Source organism: Portunus trituberculatus, chromosome 48 (assembly GCF_017591435.1).
Source record: "Portunus trituberculatus isolate SZX2019 chromosome 48, ASM1759143v1, whole genome shotgun sequence".
Classification (NCBI taxonomy): domain Eukaryota; kingdom Metazoa; phylum Arthropoda; class Malacostraca; order Decapoda; family Portunidae; genus Portunus; species Portunus trituberculatus.
The window spans coordinates 20552300-20566159 of NC_059302.1; the positions used below are offsets into that span (position 1 = coordinate 20552300).

General features: G+C 40.2%; 1 protein-coding gene across 1 annotated transcript in view; it reads left to right on the forward strand.

The window, feature by feature from the left end:
• The window catches only part of LOC123498447 (reelin-like), a 265988-nt gene that overhangs the window by 216100 nt on the left and 36028 nt on the right, over positions 1–13860 (forward strand). The window contains exons 55-59 of the mRNA XM_045245551.1: positions 8348–8535; positions 9519–9730; positions 9846–9931; positions 10474–10553; positions 11474–11635. Coding sequence (XP_045101486.1) covers positions 8348–8535; positions 9519–9730; positions 9846–9931; positions 10474–10553; positions 11474–11635 — 728 coding nt within the window. The remainder of the gene's footprint in view (positions 1–8347; positions 8536–9518; positions 9731–9845; positions 9932–10473; positions 10554–11473; positions 11636–13860) is intronic.

Consider the following 13860-nt stretch of genomic DNA (forward strand, 5'->3'; position numbering starts at 1 on the left):
AAGATAGGAAATGAAGACATAAAACCAGTCATGAAGAAAAAGACCTTGGGGTGACAATTACCAATGACCTATCGCCAGAGAGACATATAAACAAAATAATTGGAGAAGTATTGAACTTATTGAGGAACATAAGAGTGGCGTTCGTATATTTAGATGAAGAAATGATGAAGAAAATAATTACTGCAATGATAAGACCGAGGCTTGAATATGCAACAATACAGTGGGCTCGAACTTAAAGAAACACATAAGGAAACTAGAGAAAGTACAGAGGGCTGCAACAAAATGGTGCCTGACTTAAGAGATTTGACTTATGAAGACAGACTGAAAAGAATGCAACTTCCGACCCTGGAAAACAGAAGAGAAAGGGGAGACCTGATAGCAATATACAGAGTGATGATTGGCATGGAAAAATGGATAGGGAAGATCTGTGTATGTGGAATGAAAGAATGTCGAGAGGGCATGGGAAAAACTAAAATGGCCACTTATAGGAGAGATGTGAAAAATATAGCTTCCCTCATAGAAGGGTGGAAGCATGGAATAGTTTAGACGTGGAAGTGGTCAACGCAAGGAATATTCATGATTTTAAGAAAAAGCTGGACATTAATAGATATGGAGACGGGACAACACGAGCATAGCTCTTTTCCCGTATGTTACAATTAGGTAAATACAATTAGGTAAATACACACAAGGTGGCTCGTCTCCGGCTGTGGACGGGAAGAGGAGAAACTACCTATGGTGTTATAGGGCCCGGGTATCTCTGTGTTAATGTCCATTTAATGTCCTACTGTCGCATAGTGTAGAAAGTGGGCCATTTTTAAGCGGGATATGGAGAGTGGTCCCTGAGAGGAGAGTGTGGGTGGTGATTGTTTTGGCCGTAAACAGCTGACGATAACAATCATGGTGTCCACGCCTAGACAAGCCCGGGACTTTGAAGGGTTCGTGACTATTCCAAGAGGACTGGAGAAATTAGATATGGATGCAAGAATTCAGGCATTAGAAAGTAAATTCCTAAACATTTTATCCATAGAAGAAAAACTGGATAGAGTCATAGCAAAGAACGATTCCTTCAAAAAAGAGATCTATTTGTTAACGATAGAGAACAAAGAGCTATTGAGGGAAAAAGTAGAAATGGAGAAAGAAAACCTACAACTAAGGAAACAATGTGAAGAGATGAAGGCTAAACTCCTAGAAATGGAGAAGAAAATATCCGAATGGGACTTGAGGAAGGAGGAATGCCTTAACTTAATTGATGCCAGGATGAAAGAAGTAAACCATGAACATCAGTAGGTACAAAGCTCCTTTAGGGAGATAGTGAAAAAGCAGGAAGATGAAAATAAAGTGATTACGCAGAGTGAAATGGTAAAGGCACTAAAGGAAAATGAGTATGTGGTGAGAGATAATGCTGAAAAGAAAAAATGCGTGATCATAACAGGATTGAGGGAGGAAACTAACAGGAACTGGCAGGATAGGAGGGATAAGGAAAATGACAGGATTAAGTCTTTACTGAATAAGATCTCAGTAGAGGAAGAGGACCTATATGCTGGGGTAGATGAAAGTGTGAGATTAGGAGCTTTTGAGGAAGGCAAGAATAGACCATTAAAATTGAAATTAAAGTCTCAGGTGGCAGCTGAGGCCTTGCTGAGGAGGGCTTGGAAACTTAAGGACTCTGAGGAAACCAAAACAATTTACATAAGAATAAATATGTCACAGGATGAACGAATGAAAATGAAAGAGCTTGTAACTGAAGTGAGAGAGAGGAATGACGAAAGAACAGAGGAGGAAAAGACCAAGTTTTTTTGGAGGATGAGAAATGGGAGGCTAAAGAAGTGGTGGATAAAACAGACGGAATAGACATTACATGGAAGAAAGAGACTAGGAATGGAATACAAGTGACTTACATGAATATAGATGGATTTCTGTCTAAGAGGCTAGAATGTATGGATTACCTAAGAAATAATGAACTGGACATAATGTGTGTGGTGGAAACAAAGCTAAGGCCCGAAATAAAGCTAGATTGGTTTGTTGTAAAACAATACAAAGTATGGAGAAATGATAGAAAAAATAAAGGAGGTGGTGGTATAATGGTTCTTACTAAGGAAGATCTGATAGTGAAGGAGGTGAACTATAGTAAGAGAAATGAGAAAGTGATAAGTATGCTTATAACAGATGGTAAGAGGGACATTAATATTATAACAGTATACATACCACCCAGAACCAGTGCTTGGTAATATGAACAGTATCAAATGGTGATGAGAAATACTCTAGACAGAATGAAGCAGGAACTCATCAGAAAGGATAGAGTGATGATAGTCGGGGACTTTAATTGTAAAGAAATAGTGTGGGAAGACTATGAAGTGGTAAACGGTGGTGAGTGGGCAGAGGAATTGTTAAATGTAGCAAGAAATAACTTGATGACACAGTGGGTGAGATCACCAACAAGGTGCAGGGGACAAGATGTTGCAGCAAGGTTGGATTTGGTATTTACCAGGGGCATCTCTCTAAAAGAGGAAATTGAACATGAATGTCCCGTGGGGAAAAGCGATAATTTTTTTTTTTTTTTTCTAAGGGGGTTGAAGGAAGAAAAGCCAGCTAAGAAAAAGTGGGTGGGAAGAGAAGTGGTGAAATAAAGTAAGAGAATGACAGGCTGTGGGCTTGACTACAGTGCTAATTTTCTTTTGAATATTATCATTTTTATTATTATATATTTTTTATTTATACATTTTATTTATTTATTTTTTCTATATTTTTTTATTTCTTTTCTTTCATTTGATATAGTGCAGTTAGACATTTTCCCAGCATTCATTCACTTATTCTTATATACAATTTGGTAGCCACAAATGCAACAGCAGAACCCCAGCTTTCCCTATGAAGCGAACTTCTGTGGAAGGTGGACCTGTCCCACTTCGTGCAAGAGAGAGAGAGAGAGAGAAAGAATCGGTGCTTTTTGTGCTTTTCCCATGTGCTTTTTTAGTGCAACAGCCTTCCACACAAGGAACACAGCTAATTCCTAAACAATATGACTGTCTGTTGCTGTGACTCCTAAAAGGTGTTATTGAACAGGACTGTGCATGTGTATGGTAAGAATATAATTTCTTTAATCATATATATGTATTTTTAGATAGTTTCATTTTTACACAGGAAGTAGATGAGTAAAATTAGTAGTTAGTTAATTAGTTTGTATTAATAGTGATTATTGGGTTGTTTTAATGTGGGTTAATTTGTTAGATAGGAAAAGGATAAGGAAAAAGGAAACAGGATACAGGATGTGTCCTCGGTTGGTTGTCCTTGTTTTGGTCCGGCATCTCTGGTGACTCTGTAAAAAGACTAAAAAGATTAATGGTGCCTGGTAATTATTGCCTCGGGTGTGCCTTGGCTTATGATTTTGCTGCTTTTAGGAAACCATTTATGTTCGCGGTCATAGTTGCAGATTAGTTTATTATAATGTTCCATCTCTGTTGCTTGTACGGCCTCCCAAGTGTTTTTTGCTCTTCTGTCTGTCGAAATATTTAAAGGAGTAATGTTATATGTTGTGTGTAATTGTTCCAATGTTGCCTCGTTGCTTTCGTTGCAATTTATGAATTTTAATGCTTTGTTTAACACTATTTGCAAATTTCTTTTTTATGTTGTTGATGCTGCACAGATAGGGATAGGAGGATACTCCAGAATCAGTATCAGAAGTGTTTTTATTAGTGTTGTTTTGACTTTGGTAGATAAATTGCTAAATCTTCTAAGTTTTGTAAAAACTGCATTACCCGTATTCTTAACATTAATGCAGTGACAACAATTCCTGTAGATGTCCTAAGCTTTGAGCTGGATACAGAATTAAGCACGAGTAAGATTGTGGAACACAGGGAGAAAAAATTAAATTATATTAGGGCAAATTATAACCATATAAGGGAGTTCTTTAATGAAATTGACTGGTCCGTGGTATACCAGGAAAGGGATATGCAATTGAAATACAATAAATTTATGGATTTATATAACTCTGATGTGAAAAAGTTTGTGCCATATCATAGATAGAGGACTTTAAATAATAAACAGTGGTTTAATAGAAATTGTGAAGAAGCAAAAAAGAACAAAGAAAAGGTATGGAAGAAACTTAAGAAAAACAGTGATGTATTATCAAGAGAAGTTTACAAAACAGCAAGGAAGTAAGGAGAACAGCACAAAAGGAATATGAACAGAGGGTGGTGGAAAACTGTGATAGTGACCTTAAAATGTTTTACAAATTCATAAATGGAAAACTAAATATAAGGGAGGCAATAGAAAAAGTAAAAAATGGGGAAGAAGTATATGAGGATGCTAGAGATATAGCTGAAAATTCGAACGACAACTTTTGCAAAGTGTTTACAAAGGAGGAGCATTTTATAGGAGATAGGCCTACGGAAATAAACCAAATGCAGGACATCATGGTTACTAAGGAAGATGTAAGGAAAATTATAAGCAATTTGGATATTAATAAATCAATGGGGCCTGATGGCATATCTGGGATGTTGCTGAAAGAATGTAAGGATCAATTGTTGAACCCCGTATTTGATATTGTGGAAACCTCCATACGAACAGGATTAGTCCCGAAAGAGTGGAAAAGAGCTGACATTGTGCCTATATATAACAATGGTAGTAGAATGGAACCGCTAAATTATAGACCAGTATCGTTGACTAGTATATTGTGCAAGGTATGTGAAGAAGTAATTAAAGCTAAGTGGAATGAGTATCTAGAAAGTGAAAACATTCTGAGTGAAAGACAGTTTGGTTTCAGAAAAGGAAGATTGTGCGTATCCAATTTGTTATGTTTTTATTCAAGAGTGACTGACATACTACAACATAGAGAGGGATGGGTGGATGCTACTTACCTGGAGAAAGAGAAGAGAAGAGAAAGGCCTTTGATAAAATGCCACACAATAGACTGATGTGGAAACTAGAGAAGATTGGAGGAGTAAATGGAGGAGCAAAATGGATGGAAAATTAATTAGTGGGAAGAGAAATGAGAACAGTGGTGAGAGGAAGGAAGTCCGAGTGGAAGAAGGTAACCAGTGGAGTACCACAAGGGTCATTGCTTGGTCCCATCATATTTTTTATTTATGTTAATGATATGCCAGTAGGAATTGACAGTTACATGAACATGTTTGCGGATGATACTAAAATTATGAGGAGAGTAAAGAATGTAGAAGATTGTAACAAGTTACATGAAGATCTTGATAAAATATATGAGTGGAGTAAAGAGTGGCGGATGGAATTTAATATAGACAAGAGCCATGTTATGAAAATGGGAAGTAGATACAGACCAAACAGGGATTACAGGCTGGGTGATGAGAAAATTAAAGAGACCAATGAGGAGAAAGACTTAGGAGTAACCGTGCAAAACACTTTGTCACCGGAGAAACACATTAACCCGTAAAGTCCGACAGGCCTTAAATAGGGCTGCATTGCACACTTCCGACAGTCCTTAAATGGGGCAGCTACTTTGAGCGCTAATAAAACCGCTAGCATTGGTAGCGCTGCTATATTTGGTCATGACGTAGGCCTATGGTAGTACTGTCGGCTCCCAGGAAGCACACCACCCAGCTTTTTTAAAGGGGGGGTGAAGAGAGGAGGTAGCTAGCTGAAGAGAAAGTGGGTGGGAAGAGAAGGGTGAAGGAAAGTAAGAGAGAGATAGATGGTGGGCTTGACCACCTTGCTAATTTTAGGCTCTAGCCAGCTAGTCTCCGCAAATTTCTGTGAGGTGCGTGAGTGTGTCGCGTGATAATTATTTACGATTTACGATGATACTTATTTAAGGAACTATTATTTACAACTATGGCTACTGGTGCTAAGAGGAAGCTAAAGTTTAGTGATAAAAGTGATAGACAAGGCGGGACAAGACGGAAAGTGCACAGGTTGGAGGTAGATCCGACCCGCTGTTGTGACAACATCATCACCCACGCTGATAAAAACATACGTAACTATAATCAGCCAATATGAGTGAAAATACGAAAAACATGTGAAAACACATAAAAACATGAGCAGTGCCTTACATTATGTAAGAATACACATAAAAGCACCTCCCAGTTGCCGCTACAATCTTCTCCAATTATCAGTTATTATTCTGAGAAAACCATAGTGAGTAGAGCAATAAAAACTTGTAGGATGATGCATTGTCATGTCTACTAACAGCAGATTTTTTTCCAGAGTAATTTATAAGAGTTGATTTTTTTTATGATAATTGCGGTAATGGGAGGGTGCGAATTTTGCGGCCATCGGTCTTAGCGGGTTAACAAGATATTTTGGAAAACATATAACATGCTTCAAAGTATTGGCCTTGCATTCCATTACCTAGATGAAGGAATGATGAAGATATTATGTACCTTAATAAGACCCCAGTTAGAATATGCAGCTTGTGTCTGGTCACTGCATATGAAGAAAAATGTGAAGAAGGTGGAAAGGGTACAGAGGCTGGCAACAAAGATGGTACCAGGACTCAAGGAGTTAGACTATGAGGAAAGACTGAGGAAACTGGGGCTGACCACATTAGAAGAGAGAAGAACAAGAGGAGACATGATAACTATGTATAAATTGGTGAACAAGATTGACATATTGGACAGAGTTGATAAAGGTGACCACAAGTAATCATCTCCGGGGACATGGAAAAAAATTAATAAAAGACATCTGTTTAAATGACATGAGAAAACTATGTATAAATTGGTGAACAAGATTGACATATTGGACAGAGTTGATAAAGGTGACCACAAGTAATCATCTCCGGGGACATGGAAAAAAATTAATAAAAGACATCTGTTTAAATGACATGAGAAAATACAGGCAACCCCCGTTTAACGAAGGTTCACACAACGAAATTTCGCGCAACGAAGGTTTCATTTTCCTACTATCTGCTCATTTAACGAACACCAAATTCGCTTTAACGAAGTTTTACCCAGGTAATTTTTTCCAAATTTGAAAGCTCCACCGTATTATGCAAGCTGACAGGCTTTTGAATACACCAGGAGCTGCTTGTACTAAGGCCTGCCTCAGGAGAAATCCTTAGACACCTGTAGAATAAAGATCAAGATCAAGCCTCTCGTGGACAACACAGGCACTGCCGATACAAAGGCCTGACTCAGAAGAAATTTTGCGTCACCTGTAGCATCAAGATCAAGATCACGCGCACCACTCACTCCCCAGTCAAAACATAACAGCGTCACCAGCAGCTCATTTTCCCTAGTTCAACTTACCACCAAAACGCCTTGCAATGTGGCCTAACGTTCCTAAGAAGACCAGAAAGTGTCTTACTCTCGAATTGAAGCTGGGTATTATTCACAGACAAGAGAGGGGCCAGAAAACTAATAACATTGCTTGCCACCATCTTGACTCCATCTACTTCTACTATTTTCAAGTCAGCAGACTCTATTAAGAGGGCTGGTGAGACTGCATCTTCCTTGAAAGCTAAAAGAACCACCTGAACTAGTGACTCTACAATGGATAAAATGGAAAGCCTTGTGGAAATGTGGTACATAAGTTTTGTATGCGGTACCATGATGCGCACTTTGTTTACATTCCACAGATTGCCGGTTAGTGTATTTCCCATTTCACGCTCCCTCCCTTCATAAACTTAAGTGTATTTTAGTGTACATTATAATGACTTAAATTAAACTACCTAAATGTTTAACTTCATAATTTTTACTTTCATTAAACCTTTACTGTACTATGATGCACTCTTGCTTTGCTTACTCTCAATGGAAGTTCAAATTAGGGTTAAACTTGATATATTCGCTTAACGAAGTTTCGCTAACTTATCGATCATCAATCAGACATTATAAAGTTACGTACATACATACATTAGTGTACATTATAATGACTTAAATTAAACTACCTAAATGTTTAACTTCATAATTTTTACTTTCATTAAACCTTTTACTGTACTATGATGCACTCTTGCTTTGCTTACTCTCAATGGAAGTTCAAATTAGGGGTTAAACTTGATATAATCGGTTCGCTTAACGAAGTTTCGCTTAATGAAGTGTTTTTTAGGAACGTAACCCCTTTGTTAAGCGGGGGTTGCCTGTACAGTTTTCTGCATCGTAGTATTGATAAGTGGAATAAACTGAGCAGTGATGTCATTGACGCGGTGTGTGTCAATCAGATGAAAGAGAGATATGACAGGAGTGGACAAGGAGACAGGACACAGAGAGCTTAGCTCGGGCCCTGTAATACACAAATAGGTAAATACACACACACACACACACACACACACACACACACACACACACACACACACACACACACACACACACACACACACACATTCCATGCATCTCTAATAGTCTCCAGCCTGAGCTTGGTAGCTTGGCAGTGACTCTCATTCTACTGGCAGGGGTGCAGCAGATATCTGGAGACCAACGACTTGGATCTGCGTGATGCATTCTTTGTCCAGTTTGACCTGAAGGCGGGTTGTGTGGAGAGTGTGGCAGGGCAGGGCGTGCTACTCCTTCAGGCCTCATGTGATGCTGGCATTAGTTGGACCACTCTCAAGAAGCTTTGGCCACCACACCAGCAGTCTGTGTTAGTGCCCTGTCTTCAGCCTCTCTCTTCACTGCAGTGGTGCATCTCCTGTCTTCTACTACTGTTTTCACACTAACTATACCTCTGATCTTATTTTATTTTGTCCTGTCTCTATAACTGGTAGTTAGGAAATAGTTTCACCAAACTGCCTAGTAAGGACCTCAGGGTCTGTTGCTATTTGTCTTCCTTTGTATTCCTTTGTAAAACTTCATAGCTCCCCTCCTCCCATGGCCTCATTCCACATGACATTCTACTTTTTCTCATCCTTACTTTGTTCACCTCTCTAATGTAAGAGATGATCAGGGTCTTTTTCTGCTAAACTATGGAACTCCCTGCTTGCTTCTTTATTTTCTTCTTCCTGTAAATTGAACTCTTTCCAGTGAGAAGTTTCAAGACACTTATCCTCCAGTACTGAATGAATCCTTTTTACTCTTCTTTAGGGACTGGTACCTTAGTTGGCCCTTTTTTGTTGTTTTGATGCCTGAGACTGGTATCTCTCACATAAAAAAGGAATAAAGTAAAGGTTCACATGACTGGTCTGTTGGTCTCCTTCTTGCTCTCCTCATCTCTTTCAATGGCTCAGGGTGAGAACTGCTACCTTTACCTCTGCTTTTCTCATCACTTTTGATGATTCACAATGGAGGAGCATTATTTTTACCATTTTCTTGCCTTTGTAAAATTTAGTAAAAGTTCTGCACTCATTTGATTCTTCAGTTAATATGCCAATTTGACCATTCCAAATTAACCATCAAAATCATCTGATACTTCTATATTGCCATTACTGATGTCTTCTCAATTGTTTCCTAAGTTGGTGCTCCCATATGACTGTTCCAAAACAGCCATCCAAATAATTTAATCCTTTCATTCTCATTCTATCCTCCACATGTCATTCCAGCCACCACAGCACCTGCAAAACAGGCATCCATCCTCAATCTCTGTGTTTAGCACACAAGTATCAATTGTTTGTGGGTGTGTCCCCTCAGGTATGTGTGGGTGGAGGTGCCAGAGAGGCTGCGGTGTCTTGGGGGACGTGTAAGGTGGTGGCAGCCTTATGCCGGGGATGCTCAGCACTTTGACTGGGCAGTGGATGCGGTGGTGGTAGGCGGCAGTGTGAACCCACCTGACACTCTGACGTACACCCACCCTCACCACCTAGCACCACCGTTGTGGCTCCGACGATACAATGCAGAGCCAGGTGAGGTGCAAGGAGTGGGAGGCAGTGATACATGGCTCAGTAAACAGTACAGACATTACTAACACAGAGAATGTGTTCTAGTATCAATATTCAGTGTTGTCCTCTCTTATTGCAGACTTGTACTGTGATCACCAGCTGCCTATGTATGTGATGAGGTCCACACCTGCTGAGCCTGCTCTACTGCAGACCACAGACTTGCAGGTGTGTACTGACCTAGTTTTCCTGTGTTCACTTTTGATTTCCATTATTGATGGCACATGTATAACACTTCCTTCTTCTAACCTCTACACCACTCATGCAAAGATGTTAGTGTCACCAAGAAGAGCTTTGGTATCAAAACTGATCCTTGTGGCATTTCACCGTCTACCTTTTTCCAGGTTGATTATTCCTCTTTTTCATTGTGTTCCTTACTCTTCCTTTCTTTCGTTGGGCCTTTTTTTCATACAGGTTTTAAATCTTTCTTTTGGTCCACCTAAGTTCTGTGCTCTCTAAAGCAGCTTCACTTAAGATGTTCTGTAGTTAAGCAATAGTGAACAACAGGATATCAAAACATAAAAGATACAGATGCATGAAAATAGACAACAAAAGCTAAACAACACAGAGGTTGTTGTAACTTTTAAGATATGACTAGATAAATAAACAACAGAATAATTCTTATCCTAGAGAAATTAATCTAAAGACTTTTGTAGCTGTTAGCATACTGAACTCCTGAAGCTTAACTGAGACCAAGCTAACTTTGACAGATTGGAAAGAACCACGTCCTCAGCTTTCGTCTGGCACTAGGCTGCAATGCCTCCTGGGACAACACAGTACCACCTGTCAGGTAATGCATTCACTTTGGTACTCACTCCTTCATTCCCTCTGGTACTAACTCCCTAAATCAATGCATTGATCATTCAGTAATTCATTCCTTCTTCCTAATTTCCTTTTTTTTTTCCTCCATGTATTCATGTACTCTATACTTTCTTTCTCCTTTCTTCCTTTCCTCCATCTTTGTATACATGTTTACACTCTCTCACTCCTTCCTTCCTCCTTCCCTTTTTTTCTTCTGTTTCTAAACTCACTCACTCATTCTTTTGCTATTATTCATGCACCTACTCATTCACTCACACACTCTTGATCCTTGAGTCATAATTTGCTGTGCTTCAGGAGCTGTATTGTGCAGAATCACACAAAGTTAGTATAATTTTGTGTAGTGAGGAGGTGAGTGAGATGCAGTATGGTGTGGTGCCTTGTCTAGACCACCTTATATGGGATTGCTGGCATTCTATATTGATAGATGAAAAAGCAATAAAGTATCAGTAGTATGGCAGGATATTCTAGAAAGCTATATTGTGTTACAAGTGCCACAGCCAATTGAAGATACACTGGAGTTTATGTAAGGGTGAAGTGAGGCAGAGAGGAGAAACGATATGGCACTCACTGGTAAGAAGTTAGATTCAAAAGAAATAAATGAAAAAGCCATTGGAAGAGTTAGCAAGAGGCATCAAATCAAGGCTGGCCTGACCTTTGTTTTCTGTTTCCTTCCTAAGCTTAAGACTGGGAGATGGGAATATTGAACACCTTTGTCATTTTCATAGATATAAATTTCAACTGTATGTGTGTTGAAGGAGAGAGTGGACTGCAGCTTTCCCAACAGTAATACCAAGACATAAAGGGGAAGTGTCACAGAGAACAGAGAGATTATGGATGGGAAAATCTAACAAAACCTTTTATTTTATTCTCTCATTTACTCCTGTGCAGGCTAGAGTACTCACTGGACTTTGGACACAACTGGCAGCTGGTGCAGATGCTGTGCCTGCCAGGGAACAAAAGCTGCAGCTATGTGGATGATGCCTCAGTGTTCTATGCACCACTTGCCTGGAGCAGACATGTGTATCCACTCAGCCACATCAGTCCCTCAAAGTGAGTGTGAGGAGAATGGAGAGTCTCGGGATGGAGGGAGACATTAGAGTCTTTTATGTAAGGAAGACTCTGGTCTAGGGCAACAGAAAGCATGTAAAAAAAAAGTCCTACTGATGTGCCAGTCCCCATAGAGAACGGCCAGATATATTATTCAAAGTTGGAAGATAAGTGTCTTGAAATCTCTCTCTTGAAAGAATTTCAGTCATAGGAAGAAAGAAGGCAAGGATTTCCAGAATTTACTAGAAAGAGGGATGAATGATTGAGAATACAAATTAACCCATTTGCCCCGGAAGTTAGAAAACACTCGTGCTCAATCTGGGCGGCCCGCGCGCTCCAAGATTTGAAGCTTTAGTATTGAATAATCAATGTTTTAGCCATAAACTCAATATATTCATCACATACTATATATCAGGATATGTAAAAATATTTTTATGTTACAATACACTTCCCATTGCTATGCTAAAAAGGAAAACAATAAAAAATTTTACTTTTTATATTTTACGTTTTTTAAATTTTTTTATTACAGTTCGGGAGATTTCTCCCTGAATCTCTTGGGTGGTGGTGCTGTGATGGCGGAGGTGGAGAGCTGTGAGGGAAAGGCTGAGGTGGAGGGGAGTACGGTGAAGCCGGAGGTGGAGGGCTGTGAGGGAAAGGCTGAGGTGGAGGGGAGTGCGGTGAAGCCGGAGGTGGAGGGCTGTGAGGGAAAGGCGGAGGTGGAGGGGAGTACGGTGAAGCCGGAGGTGGAGGGCTGTGAGGGAAAGGTGGAGGTGGAGGGTGTGGTGAAGTCGGAGGTGGAGGCTGTGAGGAAAGGCTGAGGTGGAGGGAGTGCGGTGAAGCTGGGGTGGAGGCTGTGGCCTGGTGGTGGTGAGGGTGGGCAGAGGAGGTGTCTTGCATTGGGTGGTGGGAAGTGGTGGCTCCAGACATACCAAATGGCAACATATACCTGTCATGCAAAATATACATTATTTCAAATGCGAAATAAATTGCTTGCTAACAGAGAGAGAGAGAGAGAGAGAGAGAGAGAGAGAGAGAGAGAGAGAGAGAGAGAGAGAGAGAGAGAGAGAGAGAAGCTTCAATATGTCAGCACACACACACACGCGCACACACACACACACACACACCGGTAGCTCAGTGGTTAGAGCGCTGGCTTCACAAGCCAGATGACCAGGGTTCGATTCCCCGGCCGGGTGGAAATATTTGGGTGTGTCTCCTTTCACGTGTAGCCCCTGTTCACCTAGCAGTGAGTAGGTACGGGATGTAAATCGAGGAGTTGTGACCTTGTTGTCCCGGTGTGTGGTATGTGCCTGGTCTCAGACCTATCCCAAGATCGGAAATAATGAGCTCTGAGCTCGTTCCGTAGGGTAACGTCTGGCTGTCTCGTCAGAGACTGCAGCAGATCAAACAGTGAAACACACACACACACCCGGTAGCTCAGTGGTTAGAGCGCTGGCTTCACAAGCCAGAGAACCGGGGTTTGATTCCCTGGCCGGGTGGAGATATTTGGGTGTGTCTCCTTTCACGTGTAGCCCCTGTTTCACCTAGCAGTGAGTAGGTACGGGATGTAAATCGAGAAGTTGTTTCCGAAGATCGGAAATAATTAGCTCTGAGCTCGTTCCGTAGGGTAAGGTCTGGCTGTCTCGTCAGAGACTGCAGCAGGTCAAACAGTGAAACACACACATGGCTTCAAACGCGAAATAAAAAACGCAAAAAGAAGAAGCAAGTTTCAACCTGACAGCGCACACACACACACACAGAGAATGAAGAACAGGATAAAGAGTTTATAAAACTGAGAGAAAGGATAAAAAAAGTGGAAGAAAATGAAGCTAGGCTAAGAGCAGAAAACGAAGAACTAAAAAAGGAAGTAGCTAACTACAAAAAGCAGATGGAAGAAGGACTCGGTAAAGCCGAGAAAGAAAAAGAGAAGCTGAAAGATCTAGTAAACAAGGAAGAGGAAAGAGTACAGAACGTGATTAAAAAAGAAGTACAAGCATGGAGAGTCCAAGATAAGAAAGATAAAGCTGATTTTCAGGAGGTGATTCAAGAACAACTTAAGGAAAAAGAAGAAAATATGACAAACAAAATGATAATAGTTCTCAAGACAAAAGAAAATTTAGTTAGAGAAATTGCAGAAAAAAAAGAATGTAGTCGTATTTGGAATAAAAGAAAAAAATATAAAATATAGACCAGACCAAAAAGAGATAAAGAAGAAATGAAATCAGTCAAAG